The sequence below is a fragment of the Lissotriton helveticus genome, chromosome 12 (assembly GCF_964261635.1).
Source record: "Lissotriton helveticus chromosome 12, aLisHel1.1, whole genome shotgun sequence".
In the NCBI taxonomy this organism is placed as follows: Eukaryota; Metazoa; Chordata; class Amphibia; order Caudata; family Salamandridae; genus Lissotriton; species Lissotriton helveticus.
The window spans coordinates 104,079,180-104,106,011 of NC_136073.1; the positions used below are offsets into that span (position 1 = coordinate 104,079,180).

The following is a 26,832-nucleotide window of genomic DNA, read 5'->3' on the forward strand; positions in this document are numbered from 1 at the left end:
AGACGCTCTACTGGGCCATTCCAAGACCATTCTAGCAGCTGCTGATTGGATTCTTTGAAGTCTATCTAGCAAAAAGCTAGGGGACTCAAGAAGAAGGGCGTTACAGTAGTCGAGCCTACTCAAGATTGTACATCTAGCCACTAAAGCACGAGCATGGATGGGTAATAGTGGCATAATCTTACGCAAGGACCTAATCAGGGCAAAACAGCTTTCGCAACCTGAGCCTCCATTGTCAGCTTGTTATCTAGCATGATGCCTAGGTTACGGACAGTTTTAACTGGAAGAACCTTAATCGATGTTTCAGGGGGCCAGAAATTGTCAGGAAAAGGAGACGAAATCCTTTTCCCCGCATAGAAGAGCACCTCAGTTTTGCTGGCGTTGAGTTGGAGGGAATTGTCCTGTAGCCAACCGCAGTGGCGTAACGAACGTTGAGGGGGCCCCCTGCAAAGTCCGTGGAGGGGGCCCCCTCCCCGGGCCACCACCTACCACTTTTGCAGAGGAGGCCCCCTGGAGCTTGAGGGCCCACCCAGCACCAAGGGGGCTGCGGGGGCTTATCTTACACCACTGTGAAGATGCCAGAAATGCCTCTTATTTCAGTTATCGAGCTATCTCATTAGAAAAACAACAGACCTACCACTTCGGGCCATAAGTCCACTTTAACACCAGGTAAAAAAGAGAACAAATTCATTTTGCATTGACATAGCAACAATATTTAGCCCATAGTAAGCTTATTCTATTTTAGCCACAGCACAAACATAGAAAAACTTTCTCATGTGCCCCGGCGGTGAGGTCTGTGGGACTGGCAGGTTTTTGTGCCCAGGGAGGTCAGTGGGACTATCAGGTTTCTGTACTTGGGGAGGTCTGTGGGACAAGCAGGTTTCTGTGCTTGGAGTGGTCTGTGGGGCTGGAAGGTTTCTCTTCTTGGAGAGGTCTGTGGGGCTGGCAGGTTTCTCTGCCTGGGGAGGTCTGTGGGACTGGCAGGTTTCTCAGCCTGAGGAGGTCTGTGGCGTTGGCAGGTTTCTCTGCCTGAGGAGGTCTGTGGGACTGGCAGGTTTTTGTGCCCAGGGAGGTCCGTGGGACTGGCAGGTTTCTGTGCTTGGGGAGGTCTGTGGCGTTGGCAGGTTTCTGTTCCTGGAGAGGTTGTGGGACTGGTAAGTTTCTGTGCCCGGAGAGGTCTGTGGGTCTGGCAGGTTTCTGTGCCCGGAGAGGTCTGTGGCGCTGGCAGGTTTCTCTGCCTGGAGAGGTATGTGGGGCTGGTAGGTTTCTGTGCCTGGAGAGGTCTGTGGGTCTGGCAGGTTTCTGTGCCCAGAGAGATCTGTGGGACTGACAGGATTCTATGCTTGGGGAGGTCTGTGGCGTTGGCAGTTTTCTCTTCTTGAAGAGGGGTGTGAGGCTGGCAGGTATCTGTGCCCGGAGAGGTCTGTGGGACTGGTAGGTTTCTGTGCCCGGAGAGGTCTGTGGCGCTGGCAGGTTTCTCTGCCTGGAGAGGTCTGTGGGGCTGGCAGGTTTCTGCGCCTGGAGAGGTCTGTGGCGTTGGCAGGTTTCTCTGCCTGGGGAGGTCTGTGGGGCTGGCAGGATTCTATGCTTGGGGAGGACTGTGGCGCTGGCAGGTTTCTCTTCTTGGAGAGGTCTGAGGGGCTGGCTGGTTTCTGTGCCTGGGGAGGTCTGTGGGGCTGGCTGGTTTCTCTGCCTGGGGAGGTCTGTGGGGCTGGCAGGATTATATGCTTGGGGAGGTCTGTGGCGTTGGCAGGTTTCTCTTCTTGGAGAGGCCTGTGGGGCTGGCAGGTATCTGTGCCCAGGGAGGTCTGTGGGGCTGGCAGGTTTCTGTGCCCGGAGAGGTCTGTGGGGCTGGCAGGTTTCTGTGCCCGGAGATCTTTGAGACTGGCAGGTTTCTCTGCCTGTGTAGGTCTGTGGGACTGGCAGGTTTCTGTGCCTGTGTAGGTCTGTGGGGCTGGCAGGTTTCTGTGCCTGGGGTTGTCTGTGGGGCTGGCAGGTTTCAGTGCCTGGGGAGGTCTGTGGGGCTGGCAGTATTCTATGCTTGGGGAGGTCTGTGGCGTTGGCAGGTTTCTCTTCTTGGAGAGGTCTGTGGGGCTGGCAGGTATCTGTGCCCGGGGAGGTCTGTGAGACTGGCAGGATTCTATGCTTGGGGAGGTCTATGGGGCTGGCTGGTTTCTCTTCTTGGAGAGGTCTGTGGGGCTGGCAGGTTTCTGTGCTTGGGGAGGTCTCTGGGACTGGCAGGTTTCTGTGCCCGGAGAGGTCTGTGGGGCTGGCAGGTTTCTCTGCCTGGGAAGGTCTGTAGGGATGACAGGATTCTATGCTTGGAGAGGTCAGTGGGGTTGGCAGGTTTCTGTGCCTGGGGTTGTCTGGGGGCTGGCAGATTTCTGTGCCTGGGGGGGCTAGTGGGCTGACAGGTTTATACTCCTGGGGAGGTCTGTGGGACTGTCAGGTTTCTGTGCCTGTGTAGGTCTGTGGGACTGGTAGGTTTCTGTGCATGTGTAGGTCTGTGGGGCTGGCAGGTTTCTGTGCCCGGAGAGGTCTGTGGGACTGGCAGGATTCTCTGCTTGGGGAGGTCTTTGGGTCTGGCAGGTTTCTGTGCTTGGGGAGGTCTGTGGGACTGGCAGGATTCTGTGCCCGGAGAGGTCTGTGGGACTGGCAGGATTCTGTGCTTGGGGAGGTCTTTGGGTCTGGCAGGTTTCTGTGCTTGGGGAGGTCTGTGGGACTGGCAGGATTCTATGCTTGGGGAGGTCTGTGGCGTTGGCAGGTTTCTCTTCTTGGAGAGGTCTGTGGGGCTGGCAGGTTTCTGTGCCCGGAGAGGTCTGTGGGGCTGGCAGTTTTCTGTGCCTGGGGAGGTCTGTGGGGCTGGCAGGTTTCTGTGCCAGGAGAGGTCTGTGGGGCTGGCAGGTTTCAGTGCCTGGGGAGGTCTGTGGCACTGGCTGGTTTCTCTGCCTGGGGAGATCTGTGAGTCTGGCAGGTATCTGAGCCCGAGAGGTCTGTGGGACTGGCAGGTTTCTCTGCCTCGAGAGGTCTGTGGAGCTGGCAGGTTTCTGCGGCAGGATGCTGGGTGATCTTGTTACACCCACAGGGTCAGGGATTTGGAGACATTTATGGACCAGAAACATTGATCCTTTTACTGCTAAGGAGCGGAGTACAACGGCTTCAGGGCGGAACAGTGCACGGAGCGCCCCACAGTTCAAAGGTCGCAAGTGAGGTAGATTGTGCTGGTGTTAAAAAAAAAATCCAGAAAGAGAAGAGAGTTACACGCGCTGGAGCCTGTTTCCACGCAAGGGACGAGCAACCTCTGGTAGAAAATGCTTCGTAACGGTCTAATGCCGCACATTTTGTGATACTAATACTTAATTGTTTGTACTTTTTACACCTTTTAACCCCTTCGCCGTGGGGCTAATTCCCCCACGGCGCTGGGTGGGAGGGGGGCGCGCGCAGCGCCATGGTGCTTGTGACGAGCTCAGCTCGTCACACTGCACCGTGGCGCTGTGCTCATGACGAGCTGAGCTCGTCATGACCACGCCCGTTTCCATGGAACGTTCAGCACAGCAGGGGAATTATCCCCACGTATGAGCGCCGCGTGGGTCATGACGAGCTGAGCTTGTCATGAGTACAGAAAGTGTTAAGACTGTTCTGGTAAACGTTTCACCTCAGTCTCAGTTTAACAGCCAAACAGCAAAGAGTAACTCAAAGGTGGCCTGTCAATTTTAGCGAAGGGCATTCGACTGTGCAGCAATGCATGTTGCTGTATTTTAGTAACTTTTATCTGTCTCAGCTAGAAACCATTTTTTTCTGCAAGCTGCAATTTATGTAGCACCACTGCCACCACAGCCCCAATCCTCACCCTCTCTGCCCCAACCCTCCCCCCACTCCACCCACTCACACCCTGATGTCCAGTTCTGCTGGACCCGCCCCTTCAGAACTGACATCACCCGGCAACTAGAAATCAACGACAAAGAAATCGGGTCAGTTTTGGTAGGAAGTGGGTACCACTTTGCCTTGATAAAGTCGGGCGAAACCGGGAAACTTCTCCCGAAGTCACAGACGAAGGTGTAAATTCATAGGTGAAGGGTAAATTTTCTTGCGCCCACAAACTTCAATAAAGATTTTTGAGTTTTCTGTAAAATCCGCAAATCAATATAAATCGCAGGTGAAACTGATGACATGCACTTTTAATCTTTAATGTGTAACATAAACTCTCCTCTTTTCCAAACAACCTTCATGTACCAAAGGCGCCTTTCTTTTACTAAATGACTTCACTCTAAACTGGAGACCTTACGCACACAAGTGGTCGTCGCAATGAATTTTGGGTGGAGTGCACTTGTCTGCGGGGGGGTGGCATAGACTGCGGGAACAGACAGACTCACCTGCGTGAGCAGCAGAAGACAGGGCAAACAAGGCTAGCCAGAGAAATAATTAAATTATGGCCGGTGGTCGCCGTCGCACGTTACCTCTCAATTGTCTCCACTCTGGCCTCTGGGATGCCTCCTCACTTCACCAGTCAGGAATGCTCATGACAATGGGTCACCAGCGCCACCCTAGGGGTGAAGAGTAAGACCACGCAGACGTGGCGGTGGAGACATATGCACGCTGCACAGTGTGCACCATTATCATTTTGGTACATTTTACCATTTAATTTGTGAAGAAAAGTCTAGAGCGAGCGTAAGTTACATAACCTACTTATATTAATTAATTACCTATCCCAGACGGTCACTGATGGGTAGTGCTTGCTGGCCCCGCTGAGGGGGCCCCTGGAGCACAGGGGTCCCCCGCAACACGGGGGCTGCGGGGGCCTGTGTTACGCCCCTGAGACCTGTGTTACGCCCCTGCTTATAATTCCACGCCACACACTTCAACTATAAATAATTTAACCATACAACATTCCATACCACATAACTATAATCCTAAAAATACATATATTACCACTTCACTCCATACCACATAATTCCACATCACAGAATAACATTCCACACAACTTAATACCACTCCCAACCACATAATTACACTCCACACAACTCAACTACACATATTTCAACTTCAATCTATATAATTACACTTCACACAACATATTTACACTCAACTCTAAAACACATCACCATCCACAAAATACAACTCTGCAACATGTTGCATTATTCCACTCCGCATAATTATACACCACTCCACATAATTCCACACGTCACATAATTCCACAATTCATCCACATGCCATTTATCAGACAGCATAATAACACTCCATATTTACCACTCAGTTCCACATAATTAACCTCCATATAATTATGCTCTACTCCATGCTGCATACATACACTCCACATAAATCCAGTCTATGCCACGTAGCAACACTCCACATAGCTACACTTCCCACGATGCCTCATACCACTCAATATAATTTCATTCAACACCGCAACTTCCACATCACGCAATTCAACTCTACACATTTCCATTCCACACCACATAATTCACAACAAACTACATAATTCAGACTAACACCACAAATGCACAACACACCACATACATCCAATCTACACCACAAAAATTCCACATCATGCTACAATATTTAACAGCACACCACATAAGTAAACTCTACTACATACCACTCCACAACACAAAATACCATTCCAGATAATACCACTCCAAGACACACAATCCCACTCCACTCAATATCACATAATTACACTGCACACCATGCCACATTATTTCACTACACAGATCCAATCAACGAAACACAATTCCACAACTAACAATTTCAATCCAAACCATATATGTCCACTTGACACTACGCACATTCCCTCTACTCTAAGCAGAAAACGCATAGGTAAAACGCATAGGTAAAATGCATTGTCCCTTACAACATTAATAGCTCTAACTCTCACCTTCAAATGCCTCCCAGCAGATCCTGTTTCTGGAGCTGCAAACTTTCTGGCCAAAGTCAGCTCTGTGCTGCCTCAGAGGAGCAGAGCCCTGTGGAGAACGCTGGGGCTCCCACCCCCATCCTTTCTCCTGTCAGCTCTCTTCTGTGCTGCCTCCTGCACTGTCTCTGGGGCCCCCTCCCCATCCTTTCTCCTGTGAGCTCTCCTCTGTGCTGCCTCCTGTGCTGTCTCTGTGCCCCCCTTCCTTTCTCCTGTGAGCTCTCCTCTGCACTGCCTTCTGCGCTGTCTCTGGGGCCCCCACTCCCATCCTTTCTCCTGTCAGTTCTCCTCTGCACTGCCTCCTGCGCTGTCTCTGGGGCTCCCACACCCATCCTTTCTCCTATCAGCTCTCCTATGCGCTGCCTCCTGCGCTGTCTCTGGGGCCCCCACCCTCATACTTTCCCCTATCAGCTCTCCTCTGCGCTGCCTCCTGCGCTGTCTCTGGGGCCCCCACCCTCATACTTTCCCCTATCAGCTCTCCTCTGCGCTGCCTCCTGCACTGTCTCTGGGGCTCCCACCCCCATCCTTTCCCCTATCAGCTCTCCTATGCGCTGCCTCCTGCGCTGTCTCTGGGGCACGCACCCCCATCCTTTCCCCTATCAGCTCTCCTATGCGCTGCCTCCTGCGCTGTCTCTGGGGCACGCACCCCCATCCTTTCCCCTATCAGCTCTCCTCTGCGCTGCCTCCTGCGCTGTCTCTGGGGCTCACCCTCATCCTTTCCCCTATCAGCTCTCCTATGCGCTGCCTCCTGCGCTGTCTCTGGGGCCCCCACCCCCATCCTTTCCCCTATCAGCTCTCCTCTATGCTGCCTCTTGCTCTCTCTGGGGCCCCCACCACCAACCCCATCCTTGTCCTCTCCCCTCTCAGAGGCTGTGCCCTGTGGGGAATGCTGTCTGAGGGCCCCCACTCTCACCCTTGTCAGGTTCCTCCTGAGCATTGTTCTGTGCTGCCTCCTGCTCTCTGCCCCCCCCATCCTATTTCTGGGCTCTGACTGAAGAGAAACTTAACTTGCAACATTGTTACTCTTCAGTCCTGGGTCAGAGTGGAGGTGCTCGGAGCAGGCTGCAGACACTGCAGCTGCTTCAGAGCCTCACAGATCTCGACCAATGTGCTGAGGGGCCCCCTTCACCTATTGAACCCTGGGGGCCCCCCGCACTGCGGGGGCTGCGGGGGTTTTTGTTACGCCCCTGAGAGGTATCCTGCAGACACTCATGAAACACCTCAAAGGAGAGGATCAATTGAGTGTCGTCCAAATAGTTAATCGCATTGATCTTATGTGATTTAATCAATGTTATCAAGGGTTTTAAATAAAGATTGAACAAAATAGGGCTAATAGCCGAGCCCTGAGGAACCCCGTGCGGCACAGCAAAAAACGCAGATTGAAAAGGGGGAAGGGACACAGCCTGCTGTCTGTCCTCTAGAAAAGACCGAAACCAACGCAAGGCACAGCTTCTCACACCGGCCTCACTCAGTCTACTCAGGAGGGTCTCGTGGTTAACCGTGTCAAATGCGGCAGACAGGTCGAGCATAATCAGAGCTGCTGCCTGTTCCCTGTCTGCACGTCTTTGAAGCTCATCCATTGCAGTAACCAGAGCCGTCTCCGTCCCATGGGCAGGAGGAAAGCCAAATTGCATTTCCTCGAGCAGCTGATATTGCTCCAGATGTTTAGAGAGAGAGTAACTGACCCTGCGTTCAACAATCTTTGCCGGAAAAGGTAGCAGAGAGATCGGTCTATATTTCTTAGAATACTCTGGGTCCAATGATGGTATTTTCAACAGCGGGGATACGAGGGCTTGTTTCCAGCGAGCGGGCACTATACCGCTGGCTAGAAACTGGTTGCAAATTTTGCGAAGAGTAGTAAATAGTTCCTCATCATACTCTTTCCAGATCTTATGCAGGACCGGGTCCATGGGCGAGCCAGAGGAAATGCCCCGTGCCAGCCTACTGAAGTCCTCCTCCCCTAGGGGCAGAAACTCTGATAGTTGATCAGTGGGCTGCCAACAAGGGCCATTAACACCACTCTCCACGGCCTGATCTCTCAGAGTATGAGAGCAACTGGGTTCACTGGACCCTTTGAGATCTTTGATAATTATCGCAATTTTTTCTCTGAAGAACTTAGCCAGGTTCTCACAGAGTTCCTGCGAGGGGGTTATCGAGTTCTTGGAGCAGTCAGGATTGGTGAGGCTGTTCAGAATTTTAAAAATGCTCCTAGAGCTATTTGAAGCATTGCAGATCGTGGAGCATAAATAGTCTGCTTTGGATTTATGAATCAAGGTCTTATACTCCACAATTTTAAGCTTCCAAAGCAACCTGTCTGAATCCTTATAGCCCCGCCTCCATTTCCTCTCTTCCTGTTTACATGCTAATTTCGTGGCTTTCAGAGTGTCATTAAACCAAGGGGCAGAGGCTCTGCCCTTACAACTAAGTTTTTTTAAAGGGGAATGAGAGTCTACAGTCGTGGTGATCCTAAGGCACAACGAGGCATAGTTCTCGTCAACCTGTTTGTCCCGGGAGAAGCAGTCTCTGACTTTAAACACCAAGTCTGAGGATCTCAGCCGTGCCAGGGCCTTCCAGTCCCTACAAGAAACTTGGGTAAGTAATGATCAATTTAGGTGGTTGAACATTATGGTAAGGTTATCTAACATTTTACCAGGACTATGCATCTTGTAACAATTCTGGTGGAGGAGAGGAAGGCATGTATCTAGTCTAATGCATGGAATATGACTTTTGAGACTATTGAGAGAGAGATTAGAACACTTTTGGGGCATTTTAAAACTTGGAAATAAAACTGTGACCAATACTGATGTCAGTGAGTATGGATTTTGAGCATTACTCTCTCAAATTGAAAGGGTTATAGAATTTGCTTTGCATCCACTGAAAGGTGCAAAATTGAACTATTCTGTTAGAGAGAGGGAGGAAATACGCTGCGGTTTGGCAATACACCGTTTCACCGTCTCCTTGTGGGGCTTCCCTGTCATTGGAAAAACTGATCACAAATCCTTGATTCAAGTTTTTTGTTATCCAGATTTTCCAAGCAGTCAATGCTAAAGCTAGCTGGACTAAGGGAATGTCACTTGCTATTGGAATATATCCCAAAAATTAAAAAGAAAGCTGTTGATTGATTGTATTGTTTGGCTTTGGAGAGTGCTGAAGATCTTGATGCATGTGGGGAGATTGAGAAGTGTGTGGCTAAAAATAGGTGGGTAAGTGAGGGGAATGGGAGAAGGGTTTGCATTCAGATAGTCATTGTGTTGCTAGTACATGGCTGACTGAGGAAGAAAGGAGAGAGGGCCAGATATATGACCAGCCAATTAGCGAGTCGCAAATTGCGTCGCAATTGCGACTTGAAATTTGCGACTCGCTAATTGGGATGCACAACAGTGTCTGAGACACTGTTTGCAATTTCCAATGGGGTCGCAAATTGCATGCCTCATGGATAATAATGAGGCTGTTGCAATTTTTGACCCCATTGGGAATGGCTGGCACTCCCAGGCATGGTGGCCTGCTGGGGTCAGCAGACCTCCATGTCTGGGACTGCTTTTAAGTAAAGCAGTTTTTTTTAGATGCAGCCCACTTTCCTTAAAGGAAAAGAGGATGCATTTAAAAAAAAAAAACGTTTTTATTTAATTTTTTAAGGGCAGGTGGTGGTCCCTGGGGCCACTGCCTGCTCTGGAATTTTTTTTGCGCACCCATTCACAAAGGGGAAGGGGTCCCCTGGGGACACCTTCCCGTTTGCGAATGGTTTACCACCCTCGTGAAGAGGGTGGTAAACTGCAAGTGTTTTGCAACCACAATTGCGGTCGCAAATCATTCTTATATAGGTTTTGAACTCGCTATCAGGAAGGGATGCCCTTGGAACGCCCCTTCCTAATAGCAAGTTGCTAACCCTATTTTGCGAGTTGCTATTTAATTAGCAACTCGCAAAATAGGGATAGTACATGGGCCACAGGTTTTTTACGTGGGCAAACGGGTCTGAAAGTCATTTGCACATGCAAAACAATGTCGTACATCTGGCCCAGAATGCCTTCGGTGAAAAATACTGGCAGGTCAGGCGCTGAACATCGCAATGCGAAATAGAATAATTCCACCAAATAAGTTGAGGGAGAAAATCATCAGCTTAGGCATAACTATCTTTTTGGAAGAATTCTGACTAAAGGTAAGGTATGGATGTCAGTCAAAACATATGTTTATTTAGAGCTTAGTCTTTAAAAATATTTTCACAATAAAATAATTTTACATAAAATAACATTATTACATACAATTGTAACACCATTCCAAGCTTCAATCAGGTCTATCCACAATGGGTAACATACAATTCCATCAGATATGTATCCCAATAAATACCTAACATTTTGCTAAACCTTTGTTCACAGATATTAAAATTCCCCAGGGAAAAGGCTATTTCTAACAGCCGCATGAGCAATAGTAAATTGGATGCTTCCCACCTTTCTCTAATACCATACTTTTGAAACATTTGTCTCAATAGTGTTTTTCATTGTGCTAAAATCCACAAACCAGTAAAATGTGCATTACATCTCTTTCATGTTAAGACCAAATTTACTTATTTTGTCCTCATCTAAAAAGGAGCCCTGAGCATGACAAATTAAAATCTGTTTAACGCCACATCTAAATTTCAGAATACTCAATCTTAGGCGTGCATTTGGATAGACTGTCGAGGTAGCAGAATGTTTCCTCCTCCAGCCAGGATGTCATCAGAGGTGATACTGAGTTCTTATTCCTTGAATATCTCAGACCACCCTCCCTGGCCGTGGTTTTTGTCAGCTTTTGAATCTCAGCTTTACTAACTTTCGACAGACCTGTCATTCGGTTTTTTATAATATATGAAAGATACTGGTGGTTCAAGATAGATTGAGGAGTAGGTAGAAAAATGGCATTCAGTGTGCAACCAATGAAAAAGGAAAGGTTTTGAGGAGGAAGCCCCTATTCACCTGTGGAAGTCTGAATAAAACCCCAGATCAAGCTGGGTTTGGATGTGATTGGTCTGTTCAACATTTTGCCACTAACTGAAAAGTATTAGTGAATGTGCTAGATAACAAGTGAATGGGAGTATGTAATAAGTGAGTGGATGTCAAACACAGCGGTTCTTGCTTTATTTAGAGAAGAGTTTACAAGAGAAGAAATCCATGAGGTCATCCTATGGGGTATGGATATATAGTTTATCTTTCAGGACATATCTGAATTTTGGAAAACTAAGCCTCTAAAAGGAGATTTGTGTAAAGCGTTGTAAGCACACCATACCAAGCTGAATTTAATAACAGGAGTTTACTACCTTGAACTCGCAAGGGAAAGGGTGCCTACTATCAAGCTGGTTGAGAGTTGGTGACATTGTGGAGCATTGTTACAGGAGGAGACTAACACAAACAACGGATAACATCAAATTATGCATAAGTTCCTGTAAGAAATTGACTTTTCTGGTTGAGGGGAGTGAAACCCTCACAATCCTTCTCAGAGTGAGGCACAATCAACCAGCAAATTGGCCTGAGCTCAACCCTCTGGTAGCTTGGCACAAAGCAGTCAGGCTTAACTTAGAGACAATGTGTAAAGTATTTATGCAGCACTTCAAACAGTAATAAAGTGAAAACACAATACAAGAAAATTCCCACACTACTTTAGAAACATAGAGAATATTTTAATAAATACATCAAGACCAAGACAACAGAAATCCAATCGATGGAATCAGAGATATGCAGGTTTAAAGATTTTACTAACTATAGCACCAAAAAGCACAAAGCTCCAACTGTGGATATCTGCAAAGTCACAGGTTCAGACTGACTGCAATGGAGTGACTGGTAGCTACAGGGACCCATTTAGGGCCCCTTAACAAAAGTACCTTAAGGCCTGGTTAAGGAGCATTGGCATGGACCCACATGGAGGGTTTTGGACCAATTTTAAATATTGAGTTACAGAAATATCAGAAAACAATACTGTGATACACAAATATCATGATGCATGAATATTGCTGTAAAAATATACATTTTTTAGGTAAGTAATAATGTTGTCAAGAATATCATTGCTGTTAATATTGTTTCCATTAATTAAGTTCTAAAAAATAGTTTTCTAGTATGTTTCAGTTCATATAATAATTTTAGGTGTTCCTATTGTTTGTAAAATAGTTAATAATATTTTCAAATATATTTTGTAGTTTGAAGTGATTTATAATTTTTTATTTGATTGCTAATAGTAATTTATAGTGTTGTATCAAGCTTCAGGTTGGTCTGGGTGTAGGGTGGGGAGGTAATTATAAATAATGATTAACAAATAATTATTAATTCATCATTAATTATTTAATTGCTGATTAGTTATGTTAATTGTGTAATATTTATATTTTGTAAGTTATATATTAGGTGCGGGCTGGGGTGTGTAGGGGTATAGGGTGGGAAGTTAAGTATTCATCAACTAATTAATAATTTATGAAAAGATATGGTATTGGTTATTAATTGTGTTATGCTTATTTATTTTAGTTATATTTTAAGTGCTGGCTGCTAAACTAGGGGGTTATAATTTGGAAAGTTAGTTAGGTAATTAAAAAATACTTTATTTGATCTAAAAACACATAGATCATAAAAGCTCAATTTTTCAATAAAATATCATATACAAGAAGCAGTAAAACAGGTCAGATAAAAACACGTTTAAAAATAGCTCTTTCATAATTACTTCATAAGCCTACTTGCTTTTATCGCTAGACATAAGAAGGATGCTACTGAATAACAGATATAACGATCCTGTAACATTTGCAAGAAAAATTACGCTAATCAGCATTGCCTAAAATGATATTTGTGTATGATTGGAACTATAAAAAAATTCTGATAAAGTGCATAGTGTTTACAAAAAAACAAAACATGTAGATTGGTTTGAGTTGAAACTCCATTGCATTTGCAAAAAGGCAAAGCTTGCTGCAAATAGATACAAAAGGGATAGCCCACATACAGGAGATATGGTTTAATCTGAACCTTAACAGTACAAATAGATGCTGCGGATTTGTTACAAATGACAGAAATGAGGCTGAGAGATAACATGGGCCAACCTCTCAAGAGATTAGATCCACCCCAGCAGCACGCCCCTATGTGATGATTCTGGCCAATCCCCCCGAGTTAAAGAATACTCAAGTAGAATCCACTGAACAAGTGATGATTAAAACTCTACACTGGTTGTATAAACTCTCCCTGGGGGGCTACAACTTTTCACACATGTTAGTATGGCGAGAAGAGTGGGATGGGTAGACAATTCTAAGAAAACCATGGGGGGATTGTAAAGTGGTTAATTTTAAGAGCCACCTTTTGGTAAATAAACTATTGTAGCTACTACCAAGCTGTCCATCTCTTAATTCACAGATTTATGCTCTCCCCGAGGCTTCTTAAACAGAAATGTAAATCAATGATGTATCAGGAACAATCTAACACTTCCCCAAGCTTTAGCACGTTAGTTTTATGAACCACAGATAAACCCCCTGATACCTATTAATAATTGATTTGCATCTCTAAAATGCCTGGACTCTTGCAATTGACATAAGGTGGATAGCACAATGTTAGATATCCCACAGGCCCCTGCCAACACCTCTCCAATGCTTCTAACGATACCCAAAGAGGGAACTGAGTGGTTGAATTTAATTAGTTGGAATATAGCGGGGTTAAGACATAAATGAACAGATCAAAACTTGATTGAACTCATAAATAAATATGATTTAATCTGTCTACAAGAGACATGGGAACCAGGCTCAGTCCATTTAGACGGTTTTTAATCGTATTTCACCCAGCTCTGCCATCTAGAGCAGGATGTGCGAGTGGAGGTATTTTGACACTGGTAAAAAACACCACAAATTTTAAGATACTAGCTTCTTGTAATGATCCCTTATTCTATAATCTCTTGTTGATGAAAACCCTGGAGGGTGCTATCATCCTTTTAATTAACTTCTACAATAAGAAATGTACAATAGAGAGGACAAGGATCCTGGATGTAGTGGGAAAATCTATCGAAGTATATACCAAAGATTATAATAGTACTATAAATATTCTAGGGGTGTGTGATTTTAATGTCCACAGCTGTCACAATATGATAACACCAGTGTGTGGACTAGCAAATCAGGAAGGAGAAGTGATCTCTCATTTCACACATAATGATTATGGCCAAACACTTAAGAGATTGCTTATTACTAGAAAGTTTGAAATTATTAATCCAGCTGATCATAACACAATTGTGTTACATAAAACATTTGGAACCAACTCGCAGGACACAATCATTGATTACCTGATAGTCTCAAAACCAATAAAAACCCTTTCTAGAGATATACAAACATCCTTCGGATTTCAGTGATCATATGGCATTAGTGTGCAGAATGAAACTGGAAAAAATACACGTTACGGATACTAATTGTATTCCAAAGCCCTATATAGGGAAAAGAAAGGGTACATCTCTTAAATGGGGCACAATTGATAAAGAAAAATTGGTCCCCTTGGTGGTTAATAATAGATACTCTGAAATAATGATCTGCCTTAATCTAGACTCTCCTCAAACAAATGTGGTGGCACATTTTGAGCTACTGATGAAGGAGGTGAAATCAAATATTTTATGTAATGCCGCTGGTCATAATACTTCTAGTCGAGGCTCTTTTTGATTCAATCTGTACAAAAACTCTAACTAACCTCCATAAAGCTTTTAAGCTAAATCCTAGGGCTAAGTTTTTGGTTAGTTCCATTCATAAACAATATAAAGAGGCCAGAAAGAATAGACAGAAAGTATTAAAAGAGGAGGCCTGTGAGCTTCTTAAACAGGATGCTGTTACAAATAATTCAAAAGATATTTGGCCAGTAATCAATTGTCCGTTTTTGGCAAATAACTCAGACCCTACTCTTGAGACTCATGTGGACAAAGATACTTGGGTCGTACATTTTCAAAAAATCTTTGGCCTTATTTCTGGTGAGCTGGAATCTTATCTGAAAGTTCCCTTAATAATTTCAAACATGTATTTATTGTTTGAAGAATCTGTGGTCAGAAATACCATAGAGCAGTGTAACAAGAATAAGGCTCCAGGACCGCATGGTGCACTTATTGATTTCTTTTTTGATAAACCGGATCTGTGGGGTCCATTTTTAACCAGTGTTTTAATGTAATAGCCAGAGTCGGGCCAGCAGAATCGTGGTCTAAATCAATTATTGTCCCAATATACAAAAAAGGTGATAGATCAATTCCCAAAAATGATCGACCCATTTCTCTGATGGACGGCTCTGCCAAACTAATGGGACGTGTCCTACTAAATAGATTAGAGGAATGGGTCAGTCATAGAAATATTCTGATCCTCGCACAATATGGCTTCAAGAAACACAAAGGTACTATGAATCAATGTTTAAATCTACATTTGGTTATTTCTAACTATACTGTAGCTAAAATGGGAAAGCACTATATGGTGTTCATAGATTTGTCAGCATCCTTTGATTGCGCTTCCCATCCCCAACTATGGCTTAGTATGGAAGAAATGGGCATTGGTAAAGCCATCATCTCCTTTATAAGACAATTGTATGTACAGGCTACAGCCTGCATACAATATGGAAATAAGGGAGAATGTACCAGGTGGTTCAGGATTGAAAGAGAAGTTAGACAGGGATGTGTCCTTGCCCCTTTTCTATTTTCTTTATATACCAATGGGGTGGAGGCGCCCCTGCTTGATTCCACTCTAGATGTCGCTATGATAAATCAAACCCGCATTCCCATACTCTTTTATGTGGATGATGCAGTGCTAATTGCCTGGACTGGCATGGCACTGCAGAAACTGATAACAGAGTATGTGTCATTTATGGAAAAGCTGAACCTTCATGTAGATGAGGCTAAATCCTTTGTGCTAGTTGCTGGCCAACGGGCAAAGAAAATCCCTATCTTTCAGATACATGGCCGCAAAGTTGGACAAATAGACACCTTCTTGTATTTGGGAATACTGTTTAATAAAATTGTCTCTTGGAACCATATGGTTGCTAACAGACACTTGTTTTTAGAAAAATTGAAGACACCAAAATGGGGAGCTGGCTCCATTTTGTCTTATGCTCCTCTTACTTTAGAGGAACAGAATGCTACATTTTCTGTTTGCATGGAATTTTTATTAAACCATTCCTTTTTTCGATTTTCACAGTTTTTTTATCCAAAAAGTTAAAATGTATGAAAAATAGGGAGACATTCGTTTTTCAAACGACATAACAACAATACTTTTAAGCAGATCAAGCAAGGAGCAGCGAGGAGCTGCAGCGGTGGCGGCCTCCATTTGAAAAAACCTACCGCAGATACCTCAGTCCTAGCAGGGTAACATCTTCCACCCAATATACAAAAACGGGTGTAGATTGGAACCCGGGAATCACAGACTGATAGCCCTAATTGACGTAGAGGCAAAGCTCTTCGCATCTTGCATATTGATTCACCTTCGGCAATGGATAAATAAAAATAAAATAGTACCAAAATTTCAAACGGGTTTCATGGAAGGCACGGGTTGTACAACTAATCTTTCAGCACTGGCACTGCTAATCGAAGGAGCAGGAAAAAAGAAGACCGAACTGTTAGCCTGCTATATAGATTTGAAATCCGCTTTCGACGGAGTTCCAGGAGACCGCCTATGGAAAAAACTCGAAACATGGGGTCTCCCGTGGACTTTAATTGACATTATAATCGCCTTATACAGCGGAACGTGGGCAAAAGTAAAGCTTGGAGATGGGAGACGAACATCCGCAGAATTAAAAATAAGAAACGGCCTCAAACAGGGCTGCGTGCTCTCTCCAAGCCTTTTTAACATATATTTGGCAGATTTAGAAATGCATCTGCAGAATGTGAATGGACACCCACCAAAATTGGCTAACGAATGCATCCAGTTCTTACAATATGCAGACGATATTGTGGTTTTAAGTTAAACACCGATAGGTCTCCAAAGAATAATATCCAAATTAACAGAGTACTTTGACTGTGAAGGTCTGGAATTAAACATCAAAAAAACGAAAGTGGTGAGATTGGCGGGCTCAAGCAGACGATCATTTAAATGGTACACAAAGGACAAACATATTGAGGAAACAGCAACATATAAATACTTAGGGGTCACACTAAGCAAAAACATGTCCATATTACATCAAAAAAGAAACATCATTGCTAAAGCACAATCACTGAGCTTCGCCTACAGAACACTACAAAGGAAACTTCAATGCCCGTCATATGACCATCTCCTAAAAGTAATGGCAGCCCAAGTACTACCATCTCTCTCCTATGGGCTAGAAATATGGCACAGGAAAGAAATTGACATTTTAAACACACTCCAGACAAAAATATATAAATCAGTGTTCAATCTTTATAAAGGATCAGCTCCAGCACAAATAAGATTGGAATTTGGCCTGCAAAATCAAACATATCAAAGGAAAGCGGTCTTAGCGAAATGGTGCTGGAAGCTTAGATCAGCAGAATTAGGATCACTAAATAACCTATGTTGGCTGGAAATTAAAAAACAATATGATCAACAAGAACCCAGCTCTTGGGGTGACGATCTGCGCATAACCTTAGAAACCCTCAAAATAGAGGAGATCTGGAATAGCCAACTGGAAGAAGCATCCTTTAAAAAGATTTGCAAACTAAACGCAAAAGCTTTATCTCTGTTAGAAGACAAAAAGACTTTGGCCAAACGTCGACACGCATGGACTGTATTAAATTCATATAAACGATTAAAACCGCAACCTTACCTCATGGCACACTTTCGGCTATCTTTAAAATTGAAATTCATGGCTTTGAGACTGGGCGACCATTCTTCTAAAGATTTGATTCCATCATGGAAAAATACACACCAAAAGTCAAGATGTAGACTATGCGGGTACCATACGGAAACCCTATGCCATCTACTGTGTACGTGCGTGTCAATAAAAGATGAGAGAAAAACTTTGTTGAAACCAGTCCTAAATGCCCTTCAGATCCGCACCTGCAGGCAGGCTGTCACCAGCTGGATGGGAGCGGGTTCGAACATTTTAATATGCCGTGGGGTGAAATTTATGAAGAAAGGAGAGACTTTGCTTTTAAAAGCCGAATCAACTTAAAAGTGGGGACTGAAAAAGAATGTTTTACTTTTTAAAGAACCGAAAAAATGATATTTTAAGAAAATGAATTTTATCCTTTTTCTACTAAATTGAAATTTGTATATGTATACTTTATAGTTGTGACAAACCAAATAAAGTTAATTTTTGACTGACTGACAATACTTTTAAGAATTCACAATGGAAAATGTTCATAAATGCACAAAATTACTATGTACAATGATTATACACAAAACAACATTCAACATTTGCATCATAATGCAAAAACGACTAAAACAATCTTATCACTACCTTGTTTTTTAGACCAAGCATGTGCCTGACACAGGAAAATACTTTAGGTATATATGTGGAGAATAAGATTCATAACAAATCCCTCACATAATACAATATAATTATTCTGATTCCTCCGTGTCACAAAGTGCCAGCGCACTTCAAGAACCAGGCCCCTGGTACCGGGAATCTCTTAAGGGCTTCATGTCAATGGATGTCAGCTTTTTCTAAAAAATAAATAAATAAATGATACAAACAATGCATCAACAAGATGTAGCCTCTATCATACTCCAACCACATTATACGCTTACAGTCATTATCTACCTGATGTCCAAACTGTGCTACAACTCTACTTGTGTATACCTAAAGTATTTCCCTGTGTCTGGCACAAGATAGCAACAAGATTGTTTTAGTCGTTCTGCATTCTGTCAATCACTTGTTCTTTTTGCATTTGTCACCCTGAGTGGGACGAGTATGCCCAGACATGAGCCTCGTGATCTCCATGCCACTGGAGTTAAGCTATCCTGGCTGATGAGGGGTGAACTCCTGCAACCGGTCCTAGGATGCTTGTTTCGAGTCCAGGGAGGACCTGGCCTGGCAGTTTGGGCTGGACTGTTCCCATTGGGTGCAGGGTCAACACTGATTTGCATATGGCTGGGTCCAAACTGGAATGGCCTGGTGAGCAAAAAAAACGATGGATTTAGGCCCAGATGTCTGTACTGGGGATAATGTGTGACATTGTTTTGCATTCTGTCCATCAATTGTTCTTTTTGCACTCTCTAAGTAGGTTGCATGTAACCTATATAGAGAAAGTGTCCGCCCTATAGGCGCCGGGCTGGGCCCTGTCCGCACCAATCACAAAGCTGCCATTGCAGTGTTGTGATTGGCATAGGGTAGGGGAGGAAGGCTGCCTGTGGAAAACGCAGACCCGGTCAGGAGCGGCAGGAGCTGAGGTGGCGTGACCTGGGGAAGGTACTTTTTTTAATTGTAATTACCGTCCTACCCCCCCCTCGCATGTTCCCCCCACCCGCCCATCATGCCAGCCTTGACTGGTAAATCAATCACTCAATCAGACCACTTGTCTGACTGACTGAATTATTTATTGAGCGCACTTATGCCGAGGCGTCTTGGCGCTATAAAGCATGCTACTTACCTGTGAGGGTCTCAAGGCGCTGAGGGGAGGGGGTGCCGCTACTGCTCGAAGATCCAGGTCTTGAGGAGTCTTCTGAAGGCGAGTAGGTCTTGGGTCTGTCGTAGGTGGGTAGGGAGGGTGTTCCAGGTCTTGGCGGCGAGGTAGGAGAAGGATTTGCCGCCGGAGGTTGTTCGTTGGATGCAGGGGACAGCGGCGAGGGCGAAGCTGGCAGAGCGGAGCTGGCGGATGGGGGTGTAGAAGCTGAGTCTGCTGTTCAGGTAGCTGGTTCGGCGTTGTGGAGTGCTTTGTGTGCGTGGGTGAGGAGCTTGAAGGTGATCCTCTTGTCGACAGGGAGCCTGTGTAGGTTGCTCAGGTGGGGGGTGAAGTGGCGGGTGACGTTGACGAACAGTCGAGCGGAGGTGTTTTGGATGCGTTGTAGTCGTCGTAGGTGTTTGGCTGGGATTCCTGCGTAGAGTGCGTTGCCGTAGTCCAGTCTGCTGCTGACGAGGGCCTGTGTCACCGTTATTCTTATTTCGGTCAGGATCCACTTGTAGATCCTGCGGAGCATACGGAGGGTGTTGTAGCAGGAGGAGGAGACCGCGTTGACCTGTTTAGACATGGAGAGTGAGGAGTCAAGGATGAATCCTAGGTTGCGTGCATGGTCAGTGGGTATCGGTGCTGTTCCCAGTGTGGTCGGCCATCAGGAGTCATTGTAGGCTGAGTAGGGAAGGTAGGAGGATGAGTACCCCTGTCTTGTCCGAGTTCAGCTTCAGAAGGCTGTTCCTCATCCAGTCGGCGACGGCCTTCATTCCCTTGTGGAGGTTGATTTTGGAGGTGTGCGGATCGCTTTCCCCGCTCAAATGTGTCATTTATAAGAATATTGACAGTGCGAAACCTCTACACAATCACTTTTGTCCTGCACAGGCAAATATTTCTGTATTCTCTTGTGTGCTTTATGACTCTTGCAGAAGTATTGGTTTGGAAACATGACAATTAGAACCCTTTTTTGTCATTCGGTCGTGTCTCTCCTTTGTGAAACCAAGAGAAGTTTTGGTCCTTGTTTCCAGTTAAAGCCACCTCTAGTGGTTTAGTGGTGTGTTAGCATCGCTAGTTATCAGTGTGTATATGCCTGGAACTCACTCACACCAGCTTTAGTCTGATGTTATCCTCAGGCGTATCTGTGCACAGCAGCAGTCTGAGGCGAGGGAGGGCCCAATGTCATCCCAGGGAGGGAGGGCCCAGGGTCATCCCATTAAGAGAAGCACCAAGTCACCCCGTTCTCTTCGGGATTTCATAAGGAGCCAGTGTGTGAAGGGTCGTGGTGGCAGTGCAGCAGTTCAGTGCTGCATCTAACAGTAGGTGCATGCTGGCACCCGTGGTGGAACTTAGCACCTTGACTCAACTCTGTAGAAAGATGCAGGCACCCTCAAATGTTTCCTTTTTACTTGGCTTCGTAGGGTTCTTGATGAATATGGAACAATTCAATCTCGTACCTGGATTGCAAAGTTTCTGTTTTCCATGCAAGAAAGCAACGCCCCCTGCCATCCCCATACATTTAAACAGTGTCCTTTGCACACACAATTTGTCACTCTGTACACGCCGTGGCCACACATACACTATTAGAAATCAATATATCAACTGCTATAGAGTATAGATAATAATATGTATGCATCAGCACTGTCAGTAAGGCACACATTAATACTTTTGAAAAGATAGGAATCCATGTAATAGTTACAATACAATGTATGAGGTCAATGCACAGAGAAGGAATGCTTGGCGTTCAATTTACGGTATTCATTTTATATTGCCAATTTGTCGCAGAACATCCACTCTCTAAGCCTGCTGTTATTTATTTCCCAATTATGCGTACAGATTGTACAATGCTTCATTCCTTATGAATATGAGTATACATTCTAGGTGCAGCACCATTATTTTAGTATCTGGATGACTATCTTCCCTGTCGCGCTTACCACCAAAGGACAATGTTCTGTGTGTCTTTATTTCATACTATGTTTAATAAATAAAAGCAATGCACTTTAATTCAATCGCACGTGTATAAAATGTCAAAACGTCTTTCCTAAAAATAGTGCAAAGTTAAGCTTAATCAGCTTAAGCTGTGTAATCAATCCTTGAACAGTGGGATAGTTCCTTCCTCCTGGAAGCAAGCAATCGTCTCTCCTTTATTGAAAAAGCCCTCATTAGACCCAGCCTGTCTTAAAAACTACAGGACAATCTCACTCCTTCCTTACCCAGTTAAGATTGTAGAACGTCTTGTGAGTAGAGCACTCTCCCAGTTTCTTGAGGGCAATGATCTACTGGATGAGGTCCAGTATGGTTTTCGGCCAGGGCATTGCACGGAGACTGCTTTGCTGACCGTGCTGGACGATCTTCGTTTGCATGCAGACAAGGGTCAACATGCCATCTTGATCCTATTAGACCTGTCTGCCGCGTTCGACACGGTCAACCACTCGGTCCTCCTGAAATGGTTGGAAGACATTGGGGTAGCTGGTCAGGTACTAAAATGGTTCCATGCCTATTTATCTGACAGACGTCAGGCGGTGGCCCTCTACCCTTTTCAGGCTGAGTTTACCAAAGTCCATCATGGTGTGCCGCAGGGATCTGCGATTAGCCCCATTCTTTTTAATGTTTATATGCGTCCTTTGATGGACGTTATTAGATCTTTTGGCTTAGGTGTAGTCAACTATGCAGATGGTACCCAGCTGATTCTTTCATTGGACAGTGATCAGTCATCCTCACTGGAGAACTTTCACAACTGCATACGGAACGTGGCTCAGTGGCTAAGAGATAAATTCTCTGCATCCAGAATGGGAGAGTGCCACTGCATCTTCCTGCTGATTTCTGACCTATCCATGGGGACCCCCTGCTGTTACCCTCCAAGTCTGTCCGTAACTTGGGGGTCCTATTTAACGAAAAGTTGACTATGGAGACACATGTCAATAAGACCGTGGGGACCTGCTTTTCCTTCATTAGGGCTATGAGGAAGATTCTTCCTTTGCTTCCTGCTCAGACACGCCCACTGATAGTCAGGAGCGTGATCTTGAGTAGACTAGACTATTGTAACTCCCTTTTGTTGGAATCCCCTAAGTTCTTGACTGGCAGACTTAAGAGAATCCAGAATATGGCAGCTAAGTTGGCCTTGTCACGTCCTCGGCATTCTTCTTCTTCTCAGGCCCTTGTGGAGCTGCATTGGCTCCCTATAGTGCAGAGAATTTATTTCAAATCACTCTGTGTTATGTTCAAAGCGCTTCATGGATTGGGCCCTACACTATTACAGAGAAAATTCAGTTGGAATGCTCCTCCCCGCTGTCTTCGATCATCTTCAGCTTTCTTGGTGAAAATTCCCATGACCAGAAGAGTCAAGCTGGGGGGGTCAGGCCTTCAGTGTTGCCGCTGCCAGACTTTGGAATAAGCTGCCCCTAGAGCTGCGACAGCTGAATGAACTTTTGCCATTCCGTAAACAAATAAAAACTTGGCTCTTTCCCATAAGCTAATGCTTCTACCGCTCAGTTCCCAGTGGCCTTTTCACTACCTCCCTCTTTAAGCGCCAGGATGCCTATCGGGTTACAGTGCGCTGTATAGGTTTTGCTTATAATTACAATAATCAAAGGCTGGAGACTATATTAATGTTAATATAACTGCTGACCCTTGATTTAACAAACAGTAAAGGGGGCTTGGTTCGGCACCTTGTCGGCACTTCAATGACTGACACTACGTTTACGGATACCCCGGGTGTAAACTTAAGGACAGGCTCAGGACCTCAGTCTACAACCTTACAGCCCTTCTCCAAAGCTAAGGATGCTTCAAGGAAGAACCGGCAAAAAGAAGCTTAAAACGATCTTGCCATGGGTACACAGAAGGCGGGACTGGGTAGTTCAATGTCAAGCCTGTGCCCTAAAGGTGACACATAGATTTCTGCAACTGAAACACAACCCACTGAACTATCAGAACGCGGGATGATATAGCAAGAACTAATGCCACTTCTCTCCTGGTATCTCTTCGGAGCACAGATCGGGCCCTGATTCCTCATGGGTCCAGACTCTCTGCTTTACAACCTCTGGCCCGTTTGATCTCTGGGTGCGGCCAGCTTCCCTGCATTTGCATGAGCCAGAGGGGGCAGGACTGCCACCCACCCCTACCTCGGACCTTCGGATGGCTTTTCTCCTGAGAATTTTGGGAAACGATAACATGGGAAGCCTTAGTTGTTACATGCAGGCCTTTTTTACACAGAGTACTACTTGAAATGCATTAATATTTTCTGGACTTTTTTTTAAATGGTGATTCTTGCATGGAAAATACATTTTAAGGAAATGGTTTCATCCATTAATGTTCAGCACTGCACAGTCAATGAATGCATTTATTTTATAGTTAAAACCATTACAAGTGTATCAGTGTGTTGAAAAGTTAATATGGGCAAATGAAATGATAGCATCAGTATACGCAAGGATTGTCCTCTATGGCTCTTATAAATTGGCAATTTCTTAAATGATAAATAATTCAATCGTATTGCTTTATTAACCTTCCTGCTTCCTCAAATTTGCTTGAAAATGCACCATTTGTCCACTCTTTTGTCAAAACATTTTTGGGGGCAGAAACCACCCGAACCCTCTGTAGATTGTTCGGGCTCGCTCGGTACGCTCGATCGCTACAGTGCGGTACAACTATAATTTTATGCCTCACCACTTTCAAATGTCACCAGCCGTCACTGCAAAACCGGCGCACAAAAGACAACAGCAGTGGATGGTTAAGTCATGGACAAAACAGGTAGAGCACATGCAACAGCCTCTCTCACACAAGGAGCTGGTACAATACAGGCACAAGAAGGGCCAGCACCACACACCCACACACCCACACATGCACACCTACACAACTGTACACACATACAATACAGGATGAGCATAGTCAGCAGCAGAGCAAGCTGCACATGCTCTACAGGCAGATCCTGAACAACAGTATTGCAAGCTTCCCTTACATACAAAACAAGTGCTGCAAAGGTGGTATCACTGCAGGTTCCCTCAAACACAGTAGCATATGCTTGTGATATGTGCCTGAAGCATGACTCCTCGCTAATGGTCTATCACTTTGCTATTAGTAGCTCTTTCTACTCTCCTTTAGGCAATAATGCATCTGTTTAAGACGCGCAGTTGATCTTACTGGTTGCATATTGTGAAGGCTGGTGATTCGGTGAATGAAGGTATTTCATTGATCAGAGTGTAGGACGCTGGGAAGATGCCACCAATCATAACATCCCCATCCAGCCTGTAGCCTGTCAGCTGATGGCTCCTCAGGGTGCATCCAGTGGCTTCAGCAAAGTGTCCAGCCGCAGGTATGAACAGAAGCAGCAGCAGAGATGAGAACTTCATGGCTGGGAAATATCTGTGGAGGAGGAGGCCTTGTCTCCAGGAAGAGTGGCTTGTCAGTCTCTGCTGGTTGGCTCTCTACCTGCCTCAGGACCAGCTCTGGAATCCATGCTGCCAGATGTACCTGTAGGGGAAAGATGGACACTGAAGCATAGAATCTTAGTTAGCTAGTCCTGATTTGCTAAAACACTTCCAAATTACCATTGGTGTTGTTTATTTCTATCAACGAGCTTAGGTACAAATGGCAGGAGCTCCACAAACAATCCCACATTGAACTTTCTAGGAAAATGCGGATTTATTCTTGTTCCTAACCCAAATACCATGGCAGTCAGTATGTGTTCCTAGTGCTAGAAGATGTGTGGAATTTCTTTCAATATATCTCCTTTAAATGTCTACACTGTTTGAACCCACATTATGCTTTGCTTGAAACTTTAGTAGCCCCTTTGGTGCTAAGGTAAATCCAGCCTATTAATGCAATTTCCATTGAAATGAATGGGGACATCATGACGAGTTGACCTTGTCATTAGCATGGAAGTGGTTTACCACTTCCATGCTGATCACAAGGTCAACTCGTCATGATGTCCCCATTCATTTCAATGGAAATTGCATTAATAGGCTGGATTTACCTAAATTAAATCGAGCACTAGTAAAACCTGTTAATTGTAGCGCTTGTAGAGATAACAAGCGCATAATGAAATGCTGCGAAAAACACTTATGATTATTACCATTAATGATGGAGATAAATAATGATGACAATAATAATAATAATATCTGTGATAACAGAGGTAGTAGTTATGCAGGTCATGGGCGTGTATAGGGCGAGTTACATTGCAGTCTTAAAACATCAGCTTGTTGGAGTACCCAGTAAACTGAAGACAGGCCTGATAATGGCCCTTCTCCTCAGTTTTTGACCCCACCAGTTTCATCAATGTTATTTTTTTGACGTACTGTGGCGCAGGAGCCTGCTCCATATTTACAAGACAGCACTAAGCCACTTTTTTTGGCTGAATGCTGCCTCGTAAAAATTGTCCCCTTTAACGCACCTTTCTGCGTTAAAGAGACGTGCAATAAGTGTTGCTGGTATTGTCCCATGCATCATCCATGGCATTATTATCACTGCCCCAGATTTACGAAAAATCGTAAGTCTGGGGCAGCGCCAAAAACGTACGCCTCCCCAGGGGAGGGGTAAGGGAGGCACAATGTGTGCTGTATTCTGCAGCACACATAGGAAAAAGCCTCTTGTGATTGTTTTTGTGCAGGAAGGTTTCCCTTCCCGCACAAAATCAATCATCCTCTCAACGCAGGCAACCTTGCACCATGGGACAAAGGTGCCTGCGTTGGCGTACAGTAGCCTATTGTGTGCCGGCGCAGGGAAAAAGGACAGGAATGTTCGGTATAATATAGATATGGCGCATTCATGCCCTTTTCTGTTGCCGTAGGGCATCGCAGCAGGCTGCGCCGGAAGGCCTGCTGCGCTGCCCTACGGCAAAAACACACAAATGAGGACTTACTGCTGCACGCTCGTCGGAACCTTCCAGGCATAAAATGAGATTTGAACATAAGTGTGAGAAATGCATTGGAAAGTATCTGTGACTACTCAGGAAGTTACATGTCTTTGGTTGTTGACCACATTTGCAAAGGATTCCCTTGCTCTGACACTCCTGTGGACTCGCCCTCTGGGTAAATTAAGTGCATCCCTACATTTGGTGAGTGGTCGTCAGCAGGGCACTTCTCACCTGTAACTCACATGTAGTGACATCTGTTTCACATGCACACGTTTTGAACCTCTGTAAACTGACGCCAGAATAACACCTGGAAACTTGCTGAAATGTCACCTCAAAACACAGAGCAGATGAAGACTTCTAGACCGACGTCAGCGCTTACTCATGACAAAGGATTTGGTCCGAAATCAGAAAAACATTGGAAATGAATTTATTTACTAGGGCGCTAACCTAGATTTCAGGGGAATTTCCAACTTCCTTGGGTTTTGAAAGAATTCCAAGAATCATCTTTGAAATCTGTGACTGTGGTAATCACGTGATTCAAACATACATAGTTGTGCATGTTGCAAATTAACATTTT

General features: G+C 44.9%; 1 protein-coding gene across 1 annotated transcript in view; it reads right to left on the reverse strand.

The window, feature by feature from the left end:
• LOC144797964 (extracellular calcium-sensing receptor-like) overlaps positions 1–24,753 on the reverse strand; it is a 192,064-nt gene extending 167,311 nt beyond the window's left edge. The window contains exon 1 of the mRNA XM_078668770.1: positions 24,545–24,753. Coding sequence (XP_078524896.1) covers positions 24,545–24,753 — 209 coding nt within the window. The remainder of the gene's footprint in view (positions 1–24,544) is intronic.
• Positions 24,754–26,832: the final 2,079 nt, after the last annotated feature.